The following is a 21435-nucleotide window of genomic DNA, read 5'->3' on the forward strand; positions in this document are numbered from 1 at the left end:
TAAGATACAATTATTTAAGGTAAATTAAATCTGTTTGAAAGTGAAACCTGTTTTTTTTTTTTTTCCCTGCTGGCTCTGTCAATCATAGCCAGGGGAGGTGTGGCTAGAGCTGCATAAACAGAAACAAAGTGATTTAACTCCTAAATGACAGTGAATTGAGCAGTGAAATTGCAGGGGAATGATCTATACACTAAAACTGCTTTATATAGCTAAAGTAATTTAGGTGACTATAGTGTTCCTTTAATGTTGTAAATGGCATGTCTATTTTATTCAGTGTTTACATGTGCTGGTGTGTATATGGGTTTGTACAACCGTGTAACAGAGACGTTTGGACTTCTACTGCCTCCCACCAGCTAAACTATAAAATGCCTGAATGTGGCAAACAGGAGCTCTGACACTGCTAGTAATATGACATGAGAGTGTGTTCATGTTAGTATCTTGAGAGACGACACATATCACATTGGCATGCTTTGGCAGTGCCAATTTCTATCTCTTCCCAACGAGATCCAGCGCAGAGCAATTGAACCTTAACCTGGACAGAAGACAAATAACAATGTGTTTGAGTGTCAGTGGAGGACAGCTCTATAAAAGGTTTTCTACAATTTTCTAATAATAAATTATAGTAATTTTATTATACTGACTTGACTGTGAGATGTAGCTTCAAAGTAACAGACTAACACCAATCAACCATCTGTGTAACCTTCCATGTATCTTTGTAGTAAGGTGCTCATAAAGTTATTTCAAACACATTTAACTCGGGTATTTAGCACTCAGAAGAAGCCTAGATAGGTCTTTATTTGAAAGTTTAGAACCCATTCTAGGCGTTTTCGATCTGATAATATATTACAACAAATACCCTTGCTCATAGAGAATCAAAAGAGATCACGCTCATTCAAACAAACATTAACACTCAGATGTAATCTAACTCTGCACACAAATAAATGCATAGATGTAAACATTTACAGAGTTATTTACTAAAGTGAGAATTCAAAGTGAGTTTCAAATTTAAGGCCAGAGTAACCGAATTGAAAGCATAACTGATATGGAGAATATTTCCAGCTCAGGTATTTTGATCTTAACTTTAAAATTCACTTTGAATTCACATTATTGTGAATAATCCTTTTAGACAATATTTGCAGTTTGGGTATTTTCACCTTAAATTTGAAAGTGATAGCCCTGTAAGTTCAAACTGAATTTAAAATTTAGGGTCAAAATAGTCAAACTGGAAAAATTATCTTGTAGAGTTATTCACTAAACTGAGAATTGTTGACAATTAAAAGTGAATTTGGGCCAAAGTAGCTGAGCTCCAAGGAGAAGTGACAATTTTTCTAGTTTGGCTATTATGTCCTTAAAATTGAAGTTCACTATGAATTCTTACTTTAGAAAATAACCCTGTATCATCCATGCATTCTCATCACAAGCATATCTCTACATGAATTTAAGCATATATATGTGTATATGTGCCTAAACATACATAATGCATTCTCATGGTCCCACATATTCATGCATACATTCATACACATGCATATGCATTCCTAGGCCCGTAGTCGTAGACCACTTAATACCTCCCACTTGTTCTTAATCCCTAACAGACTGAAATTAGGTTTTGTGTAAACACTGACTTTATCAGACTATTGTACGAGAAGTCATGATGAAAGTTTATGATTTTAAACTGAAACGTTGATCTTAAATAAAAATTACGGTTTAGGAGGATAAGACCCATCTGACCATCTTTGGGATTTTTGTAAGTAAAGTACTGCTGGTTGCTGGCACCAGGCAAGTGGATTCTCACTCCCATGAGTGCAAACCTACAGTGGAATGTTTAGATGTAATACATATATATATACAGTTGTAATCAAAATGATTCAACCCCCATTGAAAATCAGATATGTTGTCAAAATGTACAGACTTTCATATGTTTGCAATGAACAAATCAAACAAAAGCAATTGAAATAGCTCAACACAAAGAATGCTCCAACTGCTCTGCACAGTGAATCTCTTTATATACTGAGTGACACACTGCTCTGCACAGTGAATCTCTCTATATACTGATTGACACATTGCTCTGCACAGTGAATCCCTATATATACTGAGTGACGCACTGCTCTGCACAGTGAATCCCTCTATATACTGAGTGACACACTGCTCTGCACAGTGAATCTCTCTATATACTGAGTGACGCACTGCTCTGCACAGTGAATCCCTATATATACTGAGTGACGCACTGCTCTGCACAGTGAATCCCTCTATATACTGAGTGACACACTGCTCTGCACAGTGAATCCCTATATATACTGAGTGACACATTGCTCTGCACAGTGAATCTCTCTATATACTGAGTGACGCACTGCTCTGCACAGTGAATCCCTCTATATACTGAGTGACACACTGCTCTGCACAGTGAATCTCTCTATATACTGAGTGACGCACTGCTCTGCACAGTGAATCCCTCTATATACTGAGTGACGCACTGCTCTGCACAGTGAATCCCTATATATACTGAGTGACGCACTGCTCTGCACAGTGAATCCCTCTATATACTGAGTGACACACTGCTCTGCACAGTGAATCCCTATATATACTGAGTGACACATTGCTCTGCACAGTGAATCTCTCTATATACTGAGTGACGCACTGCTCTGCACAGTGAATCTCTCTATATACTGAGTGACACACTGCTCTGCACAGTGAATCTCTCTATATACTGAGTGACACACTGCTCTGCACAGTGAATCCCTCTATATACTGAGTGACACACTGCTCTGCACAGTGAATCTCTCTATATACTGAGTGACGCACTGCTCTGCACAGTGAATCCCGAAATATACTGAGTGACACACTGCTCTGCACAGTGAATCCCTATATATACTGAGTGACACATTGCTCTGCACAGTGAATCTCTCTATATACTGAGTGACACACTGCTCTGCACAGTGCATCTCTCTATATACTGAGTGACACACTGCTCTGCACAGTGAATCTCTCTATATACTGAGTGACGCACTGCTCTGCACAGTGAATCTCTCTATATACAGAGTGACACACTGCTCTGCACAGTGAATCCCACTATATACTGAGTGACAAACTGCTCTGCACAGTGAATCTCTCTATATACTGAGTGACACACTGCTCTGCACAGTGAATCTCTCTATATACTGAGTGACAAACTGCTCTGCATAGTGAATCTCTCTATATACTGAGTGACACACTGCTCTGCACAGTGAATCTCTCTATATACTGAGTGACAAACTGCTCTGCATAGTGAATCTCTATATACTGAGTGACACACTGCCCTGCACAGTGAATCTCTATATACTGAGTGACGCACTGCTCTGCACAGTGAATCTCTCTATATACTGAGTGACACACTGCTCTGCACAGTGAATCTCTCTATATACTGAGTGACGCACTGCTCTGCACAGTGAATCTCTCTATATACAGAGTGACACACTGCTCTGCACAGTGAATCCCACTATATACTGAGTGACAAACTGCTCTGCATAGTGAATCTCTATATACTGAGTGGCACACTGCTCTGCACAGTGAATCCCTATATATACTGAGTGACGCACTGCTCTGCACAGTGAATCCCTCTATATACTGAGTGACACACTGCTCTGCACAGTGAATCCCACTATATACTGAGTGACAAACTGCTCTGCACAGTGAATCTCTCTATATACTGAGTGACACACTGCTCTGCACAGTGAATCTCTCTATATACTGAGTGACACACTGCTCTGCACAGTGAATCCCTCTATATACTGAGTGACACACTGCTCTGCACAGTGAATCTCTCTATATACTGAGTGACGCACTGCTCTGCACAGTGAATCCCGAAATATACTGAGTGACGCACTGCTCTGCAAAGTGAATCCCTCTATATACTGAGTGACACACTGCTCTGCACAGTGAATCCCTATATATACTGAGTGACACATTGCTCTGCACAGTGAATCTCTCTATATACTGAGTGACACACTGCTCTGCACAGTGCATCTCTCTATATACTGAGTGACACACTGCTCTGCACAGTGAATCTCTCTATATACTGAGTGACGCACTGCTCTGCACAGTGAATCTCTCTATATACAGAGTGACACACTGCTCTGCACAGTGAATCCCACTATATACTGAGTGACAAACTGCTCTGCATAGTGAATCTCTATATACTGAGTGGCACACTGCTCTGCACAGTGAATCCCTATATATACTGAGTGACACATTGCTCTGCACAGTGAATCTCTCTATATACTGAGTGACACACTGCTCTGCACAGTGAATCTCTCTATATACTGAGTGACAAACTGCTCTGCATAGTGAATCTCTCTATATACTGAGTGACACACTGCTCTGCACAGTGAATCTCTCTATATACTGAGTGACAAACTGCTCTGCATAGTGAATCTCTATATACTGAGTGACACACTGCCCTGCACAGTGAATCTCTATATACTGAGTGACGCACTGCTCTGCACAGTGAATCTCTCTATATACTGAGTGACACACTGCTCTGCACAGTGAATCTCTCTATATACTGAGTGACAAACTGCTCTGCATAGTGAATCTCTCTATATACTGAGTGACGCACTGCTCTGCACAGTGAATCTCTCTATATACTGAGTGACGCACTGCTCTGCACAGTGAATCTCTCTATATACTGAGTGACACACTGCCCTGCACAGTGAATCTCTCTATATACTGAGTAGCACACTGCTCTGCACAGTGAATCTCTCTATATACTGAGTGACAAACTGCTCTGCATAGTGAATCTCTATGTACTGAGTGACACACTGCTCTGCACAGTGAATCTCTCTATATACTGAGTAGCACACTGCTCTGCACAGTGAATCCCGAAATATACTGAGTAGCACACACTGTGGGTGTCACTCATATACAGAGGGATTTGAGTTTGTATATTTGTGTAGAAGTGTTCGTTGCTGGTTTAAATAATTGTGAAGTGATGCATGTTCCTTCAATAGTTTTAGGCCAAAATAGTGACCTGATAAAAGAGCTGAGCTGGAGAACTTTCTAATTTGTCCATTTTGGTTTTAAAAAAATTGCAATTCCATTGTCAATACCTGACAGGTCAATTATTGAATAACCTTGCTTATACACCACTGTAAGTATTATCCTTCAAACTCCTTTCTTAAAGGACCACTATAGTGCCAGGAAAACACTTGCCAGGCTCTAGGGGGTGGAAGGGGTTAAACTTACCTCTTTCTCCAGCGCCGGGCGGGTGACTCTCCTCCTCCTCGGCTGCATGCGCATGCGCGGAAGGAGCCGCGCGCATTCAGCCAGTCCATAGGAAAGCATTCACAATGCTTTCCTATGGACGCTGGCGTCTTCTCACTGTGATTTTCACAGTGAGAAGCGCGAAAGCCCTCTAGCGGTTGTCAATGAGACAGCCGCTAGAGGCTGGATTAACCCTATTATAAACATAGCAGTTTCTCTGAAACTGCTATGTTTATAGAAAAAAGGGTTAATCCTAGCTGGACCTGGCACCCAGACCACTTCATTAAGCTGAAGTGGTTTGGGTGCCTATAGTGGCCCTTTAAGCACGGTTTAACTTTCCCTCCCTTCTATCAGTGTTGTAAAACTGTTGTCTATGACGGTTTAATTTACAGTTAGGAGAAAAACTAATTTGCTAAAGCTGGTTGCATTTGGATGTGCATTATTAATGTTGCTAATATTTTGTTCAGAATAAACAGCAACAAAAGGGTAGTCTAAAGCCAGGAAAGCCAGGTGGTTGAGTTTATCTCTATCAAGTGGATTGTAAAAGAAGTACTTCACGTCTGCTTTACATAAATAGGCAGTGAATATATTTGGTGTTTTGGTGACAATAACATGAAAACCTGCACTGAAATTAGCTTTTTTTTTTTTTAAATAAATGTTACGATAAAATACAGTTTTGTTTAATCTTGGTGTTGATACTCTGCAATCATAGCTATGATGCATTAGGACAGCTGTGATGCCATCGATCACTGGATATATAAAGGAACCTCATGTCAGTGCCTGTAGACTTTCTATCGCTGTAATGTTTAAATCCCAGATATGAGAGAAGGATTTGATTATATATTATATAATAGTAATTTATTAAGTGACAATTCACACGTCACAAATTTGGTTATTAAACTGTTGTAAATGTACACATTTAAAACCTCACCTTCAACAAAGTGCCAAAATAAATAGAGAAAGAAAAGAGTCGCTTTAAACATACATAATGTGGCACATTGCTGTGTCTTGTGCATTCTTTTTAAGAATGCATTTTTTGGTAACAGTTTAATGACTCTGTGGTCACAAGAATACAAACCTATTGTGTTGCCCTATTTATCAAGTGTACTTTTTAAAGTTGCCTTTTTAAAGTGATTCATTAAACCACAATTTTCCTGATCAAAGGCTGGTGGAGAAGGCTATGGGAGTTGTAGGTGCTAACCATCTGGGGAACCCAGGCGTAAAGGAAAATATTAATTTAAAACAGGGGAAGTAGAGGCAATCTCTTCTGGGCTCTGGATCCTCTATTATGCATTGCCCTGCTCATCTCAGGTGTGAGTGACTTCGCTGCTCCTTTCCCTGGCACTCAATGGATTATAATATATTTCATTTATTTTTGCTGCTTTTTACAATGGTTCATTCTAGCAATCAAAATTATAGCTTTGTTGTCACTGTCACTCTGCAGCAGGGGTGACAAACTCAAAGCACTGTCTCCTCTCTGTGTCATTGTCACTGTGACGCAGCAGGTATACGCTCAGTTTCCCTTCTGCTCGGATAGTAGGAGGGACTGATTCATCTCTTTACTTTGTAAGGAGAAAATCATTTGCCAAAAATAATAAAAATGTATCTCATTATCTGGGCTGAACCACTATGTAGACTGTAGCTTATTGAGCAGTCCATTCAAGAACTGAAGGAGTTCTGGTGTACATAGCTACGCAGGTTATAGATTTAGCCCATCCTCATTAATGTTCAATAATACCTAATTTAAACAACCTCCTTGAGACTAAGGTAGAAATGGGTTTGAGATGAGTTTATTACATTATTCTGGGTAAAGTTATAAATGTTTGTTAATTTGGTAGAACTCCTCACTAATGTCTGAAGGAGTAGCACACCAAGTCCCTTGGTTCATATCTCTGTCTTTCCCAACAATCATTAACAAATTTACAAAGAACCAGAATCATAACCTTATTCTGCTAAACAAAGAAGAGTATTACCACAACATTCTATATGTCTAGTTTATTCCCTAATGAAAGGTGCAAGCAACCTTCAGCACTCCAGACATTGTGGACAAACCATCAGTAGAGACGTAGTCGATAACATCTGGAGTGCCGAGGTTTGCCTAACCCTGCCTAGAAGTTCTTGCAGTAAATGGGGAATTGTGTAAAACTGACAGTAAAATTGAAAATTTTAGGACTAACAAAAAACGTAACATCTTTTCCAACATGGACGTGTTATCCTAAAATCACCTTGTCAATTCATCAGATTTCTAGTTTAGTGAATAATTTCAGCTGTAGTGAAATAATCAATATATTATTATACAGCAAGGGCTGGATTTTCTTATCAAAGTAAGCCCATAATCTGCTATCCAGCCCCATGTTCCGATTTAATATCCCAACTCTCTATATCCAATAGCTCTTACCTTCTGCAATTTGCTTATAGTGCAGCACTGTGACACTGACGTAATATTATGTTTAAATCCACTTGCCGCCAGCACCGAATATTTGGATGGGAAAGCACTTGACTCACAGTGGCCCACACAGGCATGAATGACTTGGGTTCCTCTGCACGTTCCTTTGCGATCACTTCTTATAGTAACATTAAATGCTAAAGAGTAAAGGAAATGAGTTAAAAATGGTATTTCATACATTTTGTCTATACCTGTATAAACTAAAACAATTATTCTAACAATACTTATATTATTATATCAGGGCACTAATTGTCTGCCCTTAAAGTAGCATTGATATCGCAGAGACTGACTCAAAGCAAGGTCTTGTTACCAGTGGGGTACCTCAGGCATCTGTACTTGGACCCATTCTCTGTAATGTTTTTATTAGTGATATTGCAGAATGTGTTGATGGTAAGGTATGTCTTTTTGCTGATGATACTAAGCTTTGTAACAGGGTTGAGGTTCCAGGAGGGATAAGCCAAATGGCAAATGATTTAGGTAAACTAGAAAAATGGTCAGAGATGTGGCAACTGACATTTAATGTGGATACGTGCAAGATAATGCACTTTGGATGTAAAAACCCAAGGGCAGAGTATAGAATATTTGAGGAAAGGGATTTAGGGGTAATTATTCCAGATGAGCAGCAGGAAATGCTAGCAGAATGCTTGGTTGTATAGTGAGAGGTATTAGCAGTAGAAAAGTGCTCATGCCATTGTACAGAACACTGGTGATACCTAACTTGGAGTATCGTACGCAGTACTGTAGACTGTATCTCCAATAGGAGATAGTTCAGAGAAGGGCTACTAAACTGGCTCATGGATTGCAGTGTAAAACTTACCAGAAAAAGGTCTAAAGATCTTAAAACGCATAGCATTGAGGAAAGACGAGACAGGGGGGATATGATAGAAACATTTAAATTCATAAAGGGAATCAACACAGTAAGGGAGGAGAATATATTAAAAAGAAGGAAAACTACCACAACAAGAGGACATAGTCTTAAATTAGAGGGTCAAAGATTTAAAAATAATATTAGGAAGTATTACTTTACTGAGAGGGTAGTGGATGCATGGAATAGCCTTCCAGCTGAAGTGGTAGAGGTTAACACAGTGAAGGAGTTTAAGCCTGTGTGGGATAGGTATAAGGGTATCCTACATTATAAGAGAATAATGAAAGACCAGATGGTTCTTATCTGCCGTCACATTCTATGTTTCTATGACCTGGAGCTGTCTTTTGTGACCGTGTGACAAATTATATTACTTTGTGTTATGTTGTATATACATATGCATTAATTTTTTATAAAAAATATATTTTTAAAAATGGAAAAGGTCACTTACGATGAAGATGACATCCTGGAGTGGTGACATCATGTGTCTGCGTTTCTGACATCATCACGGCAATGGAGAGGAAGACTGATCCCAAGAGAATGGACATGGTGAAGGAATCTAGAGAAGCAAAATGCTTTATAAGTCCCAAGGCAAACAAAATGCAAGAAGCTATTTTGTTTTCTCTTTCTTGTCCCCGAAGGTTTAACATGTTTCCTTTACTAGAATTATTAGACCAAATAACCGCACAATAAGCAAACAATACCTGTATCTTCAGCAAATCATTTGTTTACTTAAGATGAGCAGATGGAGTTACTGCTGGAAAATGTTACAGTTCCCAAAACTTGGGTGATGGCTAAATGCAGCTTGCGGTATAAACACTGAACTCTTAAGCTACCAGGTATGAACATCCTGCTAAATCTGTCAGTAGACATTTGTAGGTGTCTGAAAAAGAACTTAATGGAAAATTGGTTCCACCAAAATGTACATTTCAGAGTCAAATTTGAGCAGGAATGAAAGAATAGCGTATTCGTTTTGGTTAATAACTACAGAATACATGATACCAAAAAGTAGTGCATATCCTATGTTTACATTCACAATCCTACTAGGCCCAGACTAGAAGCAGGTTTTATATATTGTACCCTCTTGCCAATTTGGTATTCTTCGAGCATCTTACCTTATTGATGGTTAAAGATCAGTTATTCAGACTGCGCTTTTCCTTAGTGTTGAATGAAGGTGTATATATACTTATATATGTGCTCCGCAGACACACCCATCCGCACCTCGCTCTCCCTAATACCCTCCACCTCTTCTACCTCTCCTTTCCCTGGGGCTCTCAAAGTGATCCAAAGAGGTGAAAGAGATTTAATTAATCACCAATGTACTGGAAAAAATTCTTGCATTTTGCTGAAATGAAATAACAGCATTGTTTAACGACAATGAAATTCTACATAAGTAATATTAAGTATGTCACTCTGAATAATGATGTATCTTTACAAAGGAAATGTTAAATGTGATGCTACTGCCCGGCTAAATCCCATTAGGATATCACCATGGTGATTTTAAATATAGTGAATAAACGATGCTTTGGCTGTTCAGTTTATCTGATTGCCATGTTTCTGTGGGACACATAGATTTTTCATGTTGTTGGGCTGTGTATGAAAAGAACTCCCAGTACTAAGGTGGCAATCATGTGCTTCAGAACTGAAATCAATTAATTACAGCTTCTTGTTTGGGACCACACTACCTATTATAGGAGCACCATAGACACCATAACAATTTAAACTGGTTATGGTGTGTTAAGTCCATGGACTCTGGATCAGTGTTAAATGTTTTTACACTGTTTAGCAAGGTTGCTCTCTGTCCCTGGGGGATTCAGCCTGGCCTCCAGGCACAATAGGGTGAAGACAAATTTTTGGCCCCATGCCATACCAAGAATACCAAGAATATTTGGCTGTGATAGGCTGAATGTGCTCGGTTACTGCTCTAAGTCTATCACTGCCCGCTACCTTTGGTATTGCATGAAGAGGATCGTAACTCTGCCTTCCCCATGTTGCCTTTGGTGGCTGGGCTGCAGACTGTCAATGACTAAGCTTCCTTGCTAAATGGTAAATAACAAGTTTAACATTGATGTGGGACCCAGCGCCTGTAGACACCATAACCACTTATATATGTGAAATGATTGTGGTGTCCATAGTGTCCTTTAATTAGTTTATAACAATAATTGATTATTTAAAATGCCTTTTTTTCTTTTTCTAGAAATTATCGGGCCTTCTGATGGCCGGACTTAACCTTAGACAGAGAGAAAGTAGAGAGACAGTGGAAACGAGAACTAGCCAGAGTCAGTAATCAGTCAAACAAGCAAACAACACAGGAAAGGGATAAAGATAAAAACAGGGTCAGTAACAAGCCAAGGTCAATACCAGAAAATACTCAAGGAATCAAGAAATGCACTAAAGTGTATTGGGACAGAAACCACAATAGGACACTGCAGATAGGGCCAGGTTAATTTAAATACCTTTATGTAGCATTTGATTAATACACATCATGCATGCAACCACAAAACCTAAATGTGGGGGTGTGGGGCGAAATGACATGGACCAATAGGAGCCAGTAGAGACTTCTGGCTCCCATTTCCCTTTAAGAATGTGCTTGTTATGCGTACAGCATTCTTTACTATAGTATTTGGGCCCCGTGATCGATGATAATAGTCGGTGCACATGTCCTGCTTGACGGCAGGAGTGTTCCAGTCGCATGTGGCTTGCTTGGATGCAGGAGCTTTTAACAAAGCTAATTTTGGTTGGAATAAAGTTGAATTCTGACCGAATATTACCATTCAGATTCGGTCCACATTCGGTCACTGTTCATAATTTTGAACATTCGGTTACGGGTCACGTTTGAGCATTTGGTTGCATGTTTTAAGTGTTCAGTCCACCTGATTCCTGATTTATTGATTTGATTTAGTGGCTGTTAGTGATGTCCCGAACGGTTCGCTGGCGAACAGTTCCCGGCGAACATAGCTTGTTCGCATTCGCCACAGACAGCGAACATATGCGATGTTCGGTCCGCCCCCTATTCGTAATCATTGAGTAAACTTTGACCCTGTACCTCACAGTCAGCAGACACATTCCAGCCAATCAGCAGCAGACCCTCCCTCCCAGACCCTCCCACCTCCAAGACAGCATACAATTTAGATTAATTCTGAAGCTGCATTCTTTTTTTTTTTTATTCTTTTTTTTTTTTAGACAGAAGTGTATTATATTTGAGCATGCTAGGCTGAACGTGCGTATATCATGGCTAGTTGCACTGAGGGTATGAGTATATAGCAGTACATTGTTGTGAAAGATGGCTGTCATGTTTAGGGTGTAGCTTGCACGTTATCAACTGTGTATTTATATCAGCAGCTCCACCACTAGTTATAAATCAAGTGTGAGTCGCCCCATAAGATGAGACTAGTGAATAACATAATACATGAACGGTTAAGGTAAAGGCATGTAAGGAACTACGACAATAAACTCTTTAGGAGGTGAAATAATGACATGTTTAAACGCTTGCTACTTTACGATTAGTTAATGTGCAGAGAGCAGTTCATGTGATCAAAGGCATGGTGTGGAGGATCGGCTATAGTGGGACATGCTTGGAAGGCTGCTGTTTACTGCTTGTGCTCATCCGATCCCTTCTGGGCGCCAGGTGCAGTCCCTGGGAGTCCCGGATACCTGGAACAACAAAGGCACGTCTCTGGCTGAGTGCCGGGTTCGCGGCTTGAGGTGGTGGAAGCTTGTTTTGTCCGGTGGTCGGATCTGTCCCGGTGGTGCTTCACGTCCGGTGCGGGCTTAAGGTGGAGGCGAATGCTTGACGTGGGGCAGGCTCTGCATTTCTGTTTGTGCTTTGCTGGTACCAGGAGGACACGCAGCTGCCGCCATATTGGGAGAGTCGCAGATGAGTATATCAGCCTGGGCGGCTGTGCTCTGTGCGTCCATTAGCTCCAGACAGCCTCTCAGGGGTGGACCAGGATAACCCCCACCGGTCCGAGGGGGGGGGGGTTACGGAGCTCCTGCCGGGAAGTAGCTGCTCCTGGGCCACCTCTCCTGCCCGGTGAGCACCAGGCCACACTTGCCACGCAGAGGTAAGTAAGACTCTGTCGAGTTGCTGACCGCTATTAAGCATGTCGGGTCGGTCAGGTAGGAGCAACATTGCTGGATCATCCCCTTCTGGGGTGAAATTCGCTTGTTAATAGCTGCTTAAAGTGAGATATTGAGGGAGCTCACACGAAGTGCATCTTTCCTCCATAACAGCTAGGCCCCGCCCCCCGGAAGCTGCATTCTTAGTGAGAGGAGGGACAGTGTAGCTGCTGCTGATTTAATAGGGAAATCGATAGCTAGGCTAGTGTATTCAGTGTCCACTACAGTCCTGAAGGACTCATCTGATCTCTGCTGTAAGGACAGCACCCCAAAAAGCCCTTTTTAGGGCTAGAACATCAGTCTGCTTTTTTTCCCCCTGTGTAATCTAATTGCAGTTGCCTGCCTGCGTGTGTGTCAGGCTCACAGCGTATACTGTGCCCACTTGCCCAGTGCCACCACTCATATCTGGTGTCACAATAGCTTGCACTTAAAAAAAAACAAAAAACTTTTTTGACAGTAATATAATAGCAGTCAGTTTCCTTCACACGTGTGCGTTTCAGGGCCTGCCAGGGCACAGTGTCACACCAGTGCAACTCACATCTGGTGTAACAGTAGTGTACATTTAAAAAAAAAAAATACAGGGGGCTTGTTGTCACCTTTAAGGGACCGTTGGTGTTGTACGTGGCTGGGTGGAGGAAGAGACCTTCAATGACATCAGTGAGGACAAGGAACGGGACATGGCTAGCTTGGTATCCAACCTTGTGCAAATGGGGAGTTTGCGGTTGTGCAAATGGACTGTTTGCGGTGCGTTAAACGGGGAGTTTGGTCTGTCACTGTGAAGCGGGCGTAACCCTTACACTACCTGATCGATACAACATCATACCTGATGTTTTAAAGCACGTTATTCCAAACAATTTAGGAATGTTAGGTGATTTATGCCCTTTATGGATTAAAACCAGACTCTGCATCAACTATGTAATTTTACATGGGAGTTTTGCCATGGATCCCCCTCCGGCATGCCACAGTCCAGGTGTTAGTCCCCTTGAAACAACGTTTCCATCACTATTGTGGCCAGAAAGAGTCCCTGTGGGTTTTAAAATTCGCCTGCCTATTGAAGTCTATGGCGGTTCGCCCGGTTCGCCCGTTCGTGAACATTTGCGGAAGTTCGCGTTCGCCGGAAAATTTTATGTTCGCGACATCACTAGTGGCTGTCCCCAAACAGTCAATCATTTATTTTTTGGCATGCCAAACCAAACACCGAATAATGAATGAAACAAACAAACCTATTGGGCCATTGTCTGTGTAATTTTGTCATCATATGTCCATATGGTGCTTTCAAGTTACGGAATTCAGACGACCAGCCAATTGTCCAAAATTCAGACGGACTACAATTCATTTGAAACCGAAAGCAAGTCTGATACTAAGAGTGTCTTACACAGTCAAGTTACACTAAAATGGTATTTAACATTATGTATTTCTCATCTGTTACGCTAATGAAAAAGTGATGCCCGTTGTAAAAACATGTAAAAACTAAACAATAACGCTGTATTGTTTTGGTGTCTGGAGTGTCTCTTCAAGACTAAGCATTTTTGTAAACACTGTTCTGGAATGGTGAGAAATTGACTATAAATCTCTACGTTAAAATGAGCGTTTCATGCTGTGGACACAACCAGAATTAGAAATAATGAACAAAATTTAGTATAGAAATATTATATAAAATATAATAAAGTTTTATGAATATTCCTTTGAAAAAGCCACATCCTAATGACGCACAAAGTTTCCAAAGGACGAAAAACTGAAGCAGGCTATGAGAACATACAGTGAACAAAAGCATCAACATTAATCTGTTAATCCGCCTGCAACACTGCATCATGTTAGAGGATCACATTTTCCACATCCTGATGTCTCATCTATTTAGGGAGAGATGTTATCATTGTGGAAAAATGTTTCTTAAACTAAAAAATAAATGAACTTCTGCAATCCAAGGAGAGGACTCTACTTGTACTGGGATAATGTCATCAATCCCACTTGTCTGACTATATCACTTTGTAAATGAGTGTATAGAGTATTGTATCACTTTCAGCTGTTACTGTACCGGAAAGGACAGTCATTGCTCCCTCCTGTTGGTCCTGTCTCTGCATGGAGGACAGGCGTCTGGATTCACTTGCATTTTTAATGCCTACGATACATAGGAAAACACAATAACGACACTGCAATTTTGTGACAGTCAATTGCTTTAAAAAGAAGCAGCATTACAAAGGAGGCTATGAAAGTTAGTGGTGCTTAGTGTTAGGGAAGAGGTAGATGGACTCAGGGTGCCTCAGGGAGGCTCAGGGTGCCCTTTAAACCATAGCTTCCCTAGCTTGTGATCTGTAATGCAATTATAAACACCCCTTATCCCTTTGCCACCCTTACTCTAAGTCCCCTTAAACCTACAGACATATCACATAGTCTTTGGCCTTATTTAGTCTAGAGCTGCCTCTGCCTAGCTTCAGTGTGTAATGAATGGTGGAGCCAAACTGATTTCCCTCTCCAGTTGGTCCTCTCACATCTCTCCCCTTTGTCAGTCCTTACATTGGCTTTGTGTATTCTATAGGAGTCAATTCAAAGTACTAATCCATACCTATAAAGCATTGAATAATTCTAGCCCCTCCTACATCTCTTCAATGATTTATAGGTATGCCCCTTCTCGGTCTCTACGCTCTGCCCATGACCGTCTCCTGTCTGCTGCGTCACCCGTACGGCCAACTCATGCTTGCAGGACTTCTCGCGGGCGGCTCCCTTACTTTGGAATAGCCTGCCTACCACTCTCAGACTCACCCCTAGTCTTCAATCTTTTAAGAAGTGCCTTAAAACCTAACCTATCTCTTCAGGAAAGTTTATTCCATCCCAGAGTAACCTCAATCTCACATACCTTTCCCTTGCCCTCTCCTAAAGGGCAGCACTCTACTCTCTCCTCCAGCTTAACTCCCACCTTGTTTGATTACTATCTTCTGTCCTATTGTGTTTTATACCCCACCTCCTATAGACTGTAAGCTCGTTTGAGCAGGGTCCTCTTCAACCTATCGTTCCTGTAAGTTTTTTGTAATTGTCTTATTTATTGTGAAATCTCCCCCTTTTATAATATTGGAAAGCACTACGGAATCTGTTGGCGCTATATAAATGCCAATAATAATAATAATAATAATAATTATAATAATAACTGTCTCTGTACCACAATCAAGGATAACCTAGAGAAGTTTCTATCAAGTCATGTTTTACCCCTGCTTCTCCAAGCAACACATATTCCACACTCTCTTGCTATAAAGGGTGCATAACAATGCACACATTGTACCATTCCACTAGCTGTTCTTTGAATTGTATCCAATAGTTTTAATATCTTGTACTATCATTTGACATCTGTTTCCTACCGCTGATCCTAATTCAACCATGTAGCAGAAACCGAAGACTAATAAAAACACTGTACAGACAGAAAGAAAACCTGAAACAATAGTCTCCTGATGCTCCACAATCAGGATCTGCAAATTTCCTCAGACAACACTGGACACACAGGCAATTCTAAAAGAACATTTCTTCCCACTGGGAGGCTTTATGAATATGAATAAAGGCTTCTCAGAATCAGCTCCAGTCTTATTTCACTCGTTAAGGCCCAGTATTAAGCACTAGGTCCCAGTGGTTCCTAACAGTATATCTCATGTCTGCTTGTCTCTCAATACTTATCATACTTTATGTTTATTGCTTTGATGTAAAATCTCTTGTTTATTGCTATATTTACAAAATTGTGCCATACTTCTGTTTAATTATGTTGATATAAATGAGCTTGATTCTGTTGTGATGGCATTGCAGACATGTTTGTATTTATCTGCAAACAAAAATAAATAATAGTTTTAACCCCTTAAGGACACATGACATGTGTGACATGTCATGATTCCATTTTATTCCAGACGTTTGGTCCTTAAGGGGTTAAAAAAGCTTCTCAGTAAGCCAAACTGTTGCTTATGTGACAATAAGTTGCCTTTTTATTAATACTGCTTGTGTGCTCAGTCCTGTCTGTCTAACAAAAAATAATTTTTTATGTAGTTGAGGACTGAAGACAATCCTAAACGTACAGGGTACGAAAATCTTCACTGAAGTGAGAATTGTTGGGAATTAAAAGCGAATTTCAAATTTAACCCCTAAATGACATTAGGACGTGCCATTACGTCCTAGAAAGCCTGGACTTTAACGTTTGTTAGGACATATTGGCACGCCCTAATGTTCTGATGTGAACAAGATTAAATATCTGCTCACAGCAGGGAAAGCAAGGTATCAATCAATCAATCCATGGAGCTCTCCTTTTACTTGTGGCCCTAGACTGACAGATGAGCTGTATGTAGCACTCAAAATTAAATAATTCAATAAAACCCTTTAAAAGACAGTTAAATCCCCCTGTTTGAAAGTTTTGTGTGACCCAGATGTTAACTGATACCTGGGGATCCCCTCTGTCAGCTGGGGCCATATTTGGTGCTGTATGGCAGATGAGCTGTATGCAGCTCTCAAAGTGATGATTGTCAGGCTTTAAGCAGTTCAACGGAGACTCACAGGATATGAAAAAACCCAGCTTGCTCTCTTGCCAACTGTGATTGGTGCTGGGTTTGCCAGCCGAACAGCATCAATCACAGTGTAATTGACAGGGGCAGAATGCCAGACTGAAGCATGAGAGGGAGATCTCCCTGTCATGCTAAAAAAAACAGTCAGCAGATGCTGGTCATTGATCAGTTTGTAACCTTTGTAAAACCCCTGTCAGCCCTCTTCTACAAACCCCCTGTCCTGCCCGGCCCCACTACTACAAACCCCCCGTCCTGCCCCCTTCTACAAAACCCCTGCACCACCCTTCCACAAATCCCCTGCTAAGCCCCAGTATACAAGACCCCCGTCCCAATACAAAACCCCTGACCCCTTCCACAAAATCCCTGCACCCCTCCCCCCCCCCCCCCCCACACACACAGTTACAGGCAGACAGTCACACACACAGTTACAGGCAGCATCACACAATCACAGGCAGTCACACACACAGTTACAGGCAGACAGTCACACACAGACAGTTACAGGCAGACACATATAGTCCTAGCCAGACAGTCATGAACACAGTTACAGGCAGACAGTCACATATACAATCACAGGCAGACATTCACACAAAAACAGTTACAGTCGCACACAACACAGTTACAGGCAGACAGTCACACACATACAGTCACATGCAGACAATCACATATACAGGCAGACAGTCACATGCAGACAGTAACAGGCAGGCATACACACACAATTACAGGCAGACAGTCATACACACACAGTTTCGGGCAGACAGTCACACACACACACACAGTTACAGGCAGCCACCCACAGTCATAGCCAGACAGTCACAGGCAGCATCACACAGTCACACACACACACAATGGCATACAGATACAGGTAGACAGTCACATAGTCACAGGCATACAGGCACACACAGTTACAGGCAGCCAATAACACACACATACAGTCACATGCAGACCATCACATATACAGTCACAGGCAGACAGTCACACAAAGACACTGGCAGACAGTCACACACAGTCACAGGCAGCCATACACACAAAGTTACAGGCAGACAATCTCTCTCTCTCACACACACACACACACACAGTTACAGGCAGGCAGACAGTCACACACACACAGTCACAGGCAGTCATACACACAGAGTTACAGGCAGACAGTAACACACACACACACAGTCATATGCAGACAGTCACAAACACACATACTCTCTCTCTCTCACTTACAGACAGTATGGGCTGGAGGAGGGGTGGATTCACTGAAGTCCTTCTCTGGAGTCTGTAAGTTGGAGAAGCAGGGACTTCTTCTTGCTTCCCCTCCATGTGCATCAGTAACAGCAACGGGTGGGGCCATGTTAAGCCCTGCCCCCACTGCTGGTTTGGCCCTGCCAACGACTTTTATTAGCTCCTCCCCCAATCTCCTTCCGTGCTGCCAGTTTTGACGTAATTGCTGGTCTCTGCAGGTGTGAGCTGTGTTGGCCGCCCCGTGTCCCTGCTGCCTTGGGGCACTTTGTGACTGCACGGCTCACACATGACATATCCCTGGTCATGGCACCCCCCTACCTACTGGCACCCAGGGTGTAATGTACAATCTCTTGTCCTAACACATTTCACTCTCCACTTCAACTTTGATTCTTAATATATAAAATATTTTCAGTTATATCTTTAGTCCTTTCTTCTAAGATTAAGATTTGAATATCCATCTTAAAAACTCTTGGTTCCTGAGTTTCATTAGTTTTTACACTGTTAACAAAGACTTTTTACCTGCCCTTCTTTGGACTTTCTCTAAAGCCTTATTTCCTTCTGGAAAGATTTCCAAACGTTTATTGTGATGATAAAGTGTTTGAATTTGTATTTTCCACTGCTTTGTTTTATCTACGGTGTCTATTTTTAAGTCATTCGAAATAATACCACTAAGGCTCCTTTAATTTGTTTGTCATTGCAGTCCCTTTAAACTCTCCTGTTAGGCAAATTCCATGATAACAGGTCAGCCCTGATATATTAAATGTAAAGAAAAGGTTTATAATCACATTTTCATTCTTATATTCTTTCTAAGGCAATTTTTGTACTTTTAAATTTTAATTTTAACAGTTATTAAAGGGACACTATAGTCACCTGAACAACTTTAGCTTAATTAAGCAGTTTTGGTGTATAAAACATGCCCCTGCAGCCTCACTGCTCAGTCCTCTGCCATTTAGGAGTTAAATTCCTTTGTTTATGAACCCTAGTCACACCTCCCTGCATGTGACTTGCATAGCCTTCCATAAACACTTCCTGTAAAGAGAGCCCTATTTAGGCTTTCTTTATTGCAAGTTCTGTTTAATTAAGATTTTCTTATCCCCTGCTATGTTAATAGCTTGCTAGACCCTGCAAGAGCCTCCTGTATGTGATTAAAGTTTAATTTAGAGTTTGAGATACAATTATTTAAGGTAAATTACATCTGTTTGAAAGTGAAACCAGTTTTTTTTTCATGCATGCTCTGTCAATCATAGCCAGGGGAGGTGTGGCTAGGGCTGCATAAACAGAAACAAAGTGATTTAACTCCTAAATTACAGTGAATTGAGCAGTGAAATTGCAGGGGAATGATCTATACACTAAAACTGCTTTATTTAGCTAAAGTAATTTAGGTGACTATAGTGTTCCTTTAAGTACAATACCCAAAAGTGTCCAATACTCTCCTATGACCTTAGTGAATTAAGACTAACATTGGCACCCCCGATATGTGTGATCCACAACAAGAACTCAGCATGGTCAGATTATTAAGTCATTAAACAATGATAGGATAGGCTGAAGTAAGGGGTCTCTTACCTGAATGACTGACAGACTGACAGGCATAAGCATGCATATTTATTTATTCAATGTAGAATTTTTCATAAATCCAAAATTCTATGCAGCATTAAAAACAGCAGAAGATTAAAGAATCAAACACATATAAAATTAAAAATGTATCTTCAGTGTCTCATCTGTTTCTAACTCGCTAATGCCTTACTGTGTTCACAGGCAGTGACTCACATATAGAGTTTGCATATTTCAGCAAGAATAAGCCAGGTAATTGAATTGTACTTCTTCCACGGCACAGGAAATTAAGGGTTAGAAGGCTGGGAGAAAAGGAAATGTGGTTATAAAAGAATATTACCACTCTTCTACGAAGCTGCTCTCCCTACAGGTTCTCAAGCTGTTAAATAAGTTCCAAGGGTACAATAAGGTGCAGATATTTTAATCATAAACTTTTTCATTTTTTAACAGGCTGATTGAGATTACAGTGCTCATAACGCAGAGGTGTTAATAAAGAACTTCAGTGCATAATATATTACTGAGTTTTTCCTTTTGTATATCAAAGATGAAATTAAGAAAGGTAATTACTAAATGACACAAAATAACAGTTGGTGATGGACATAACATCTTACACATATTAATTACATATCAAGCTAAAATGAAAATGAGAGTCCGTAAAGTTCAACTCTTACACATCCATGTTGCTGCTGTTAATGCAAAAGAATGAAAGAAAAAAAATCAAGTTCAAACAATTTACAATTGTGTCTCAAAAGAAGAAACAAATATCTTCTTGACTCCACAAATATAACACAGCTTCTCCATGGAGCACAGATAATTATTAGATAATGTACATGTTACTGATTGCCTTATGGCAGAATTAACTAAAAGGTTAACTTTTACCAAAGGCCTAACAGCCCACAAAAGGTTTTATTCGTGCAATGCAGACATTTTTAAATCTAAACATTAATTGAAAAATAAAATAATAATAGAACATTAAAAATAAAACACAAATATAAAGCCCAAACTCTTTTTTCGGTGTCTCATCCGTCGTTAATTCAGTAATAGCTTACTGTGATCACAGGCAGGGACAGGTACGGTGTTTGCATATTATAGCAAGAGTAAGCCAGGTAATTAAGTGGAGCTCCTTCCCCCGAACAGAAAATGAAAGGGTATAAGGCTGGGAAAAAAGGAAATACAGTTAATAGGTTATTTATATTTCACTCTTTTTTAATATGAAGATGCTCTCCCAAAAGGATCTAAGGCCATTAAAAGAATACTATTTCTTTATTTAGTTGTTTTCGTTTTTTGTTTTTAACAACTTATGCATAAAGTGCCTTTAAGGCATTTTGCAGTTACATTGATATTGAAGTATTTTTATAAAGGTGATACAGTAAAAGGAAATGTATATATTTTTTTAAAACAGAAATTGACAGAAGTTTTTTTTAACTAAATTCTGATGAAGTATATAAAGCTGATAACACATG

General features: G+C 40.5%; 2 protein-coding genes across 2 annotated transcripts in view; both read right to left on the bottom strand.

The window, feature by feature from the left end:
* Window positions 1-265: 265 nt before the first annotated feature.
* On the bottom strand, window positions 266-9735 carry GPHA2 (glycoprotein hormone subunit alpha 2). Its single transcript, XM_063438023.1, has 4 exons — window positions 9659-9735; window positions 8995-9102; window positions 7634-7818; window positions 266-532 (listed from the first exon to the last, which is right to left on the bottom strand). The coding sequence occupies exons 2-4, from the start codon at window positions 9089-9091 to the stop codon at window positions 431-433; spliced, it is 384 nt and encodes a 127-aa protein (XP_063294093.1). The 5' UTR covers window positions 9092-9102; window positions 9659-9735; the 3' UTR covers window positions 266-430.
* An 11318-nt stretch (window positions 9736-21053) lies between these two features.
* The window catches only part of MAJIN (membrane anchored junction protein), a 61196-nt gene continuing 60814 nt past the window's right edge, over window positions 21054-21435 (bottom strand). The window contains exon 9 of the mRNA XM_063437497.1: window positions 21054-21128. Within this exon, the coding sequence (XP_063293567.1) occupies window positions 21083-21128 (46 nt within the window). The 3' untranslated portion in view covers window positions 21054-21082. The remainder of the gene's footprint in view (window positions 21129-21435) is intronic.

This window comes from Pelobates fuscus, chromosome 12, assembly GCF_036172605.1.
Source record: "Pelobates fuscus isolate aPelFus1 chromosome 12, aPelFus1.pri, whole genome shotgun sequence".
NCBI classification, from domain to species: domain Eukaryota; kingdom Metazoa; phylum Chordata; class Amphibia; order Anura; family Pelobatidae; genus Pelobates; species Pelobates fuscus.

Bases quoted from the DNA above. Each gene is read 5' to 3' on its own strand.
- GPHA2 (XM_063438023.1), bottom strand. From the start codon at position 9,091: ATGTCCATTCTCTTGGGATCAGTCTTCCTCTCCATTGCCGTGATGATG. The intron at 7,819-8,994 runs GTAAGTGACCTT...TTTACTCTTTAG, and splicing joins TCCAGGATGTCATCTTCATC to CATTTAATGTTACTATAAGA. The intron at 533-7,633 runs GTAAGAGCTATT...TCTTCTGTCCAG, and splicing joins CTATAAGCAAATTGCAGAAG to GTTAAGGTTCAATTGCTCTG.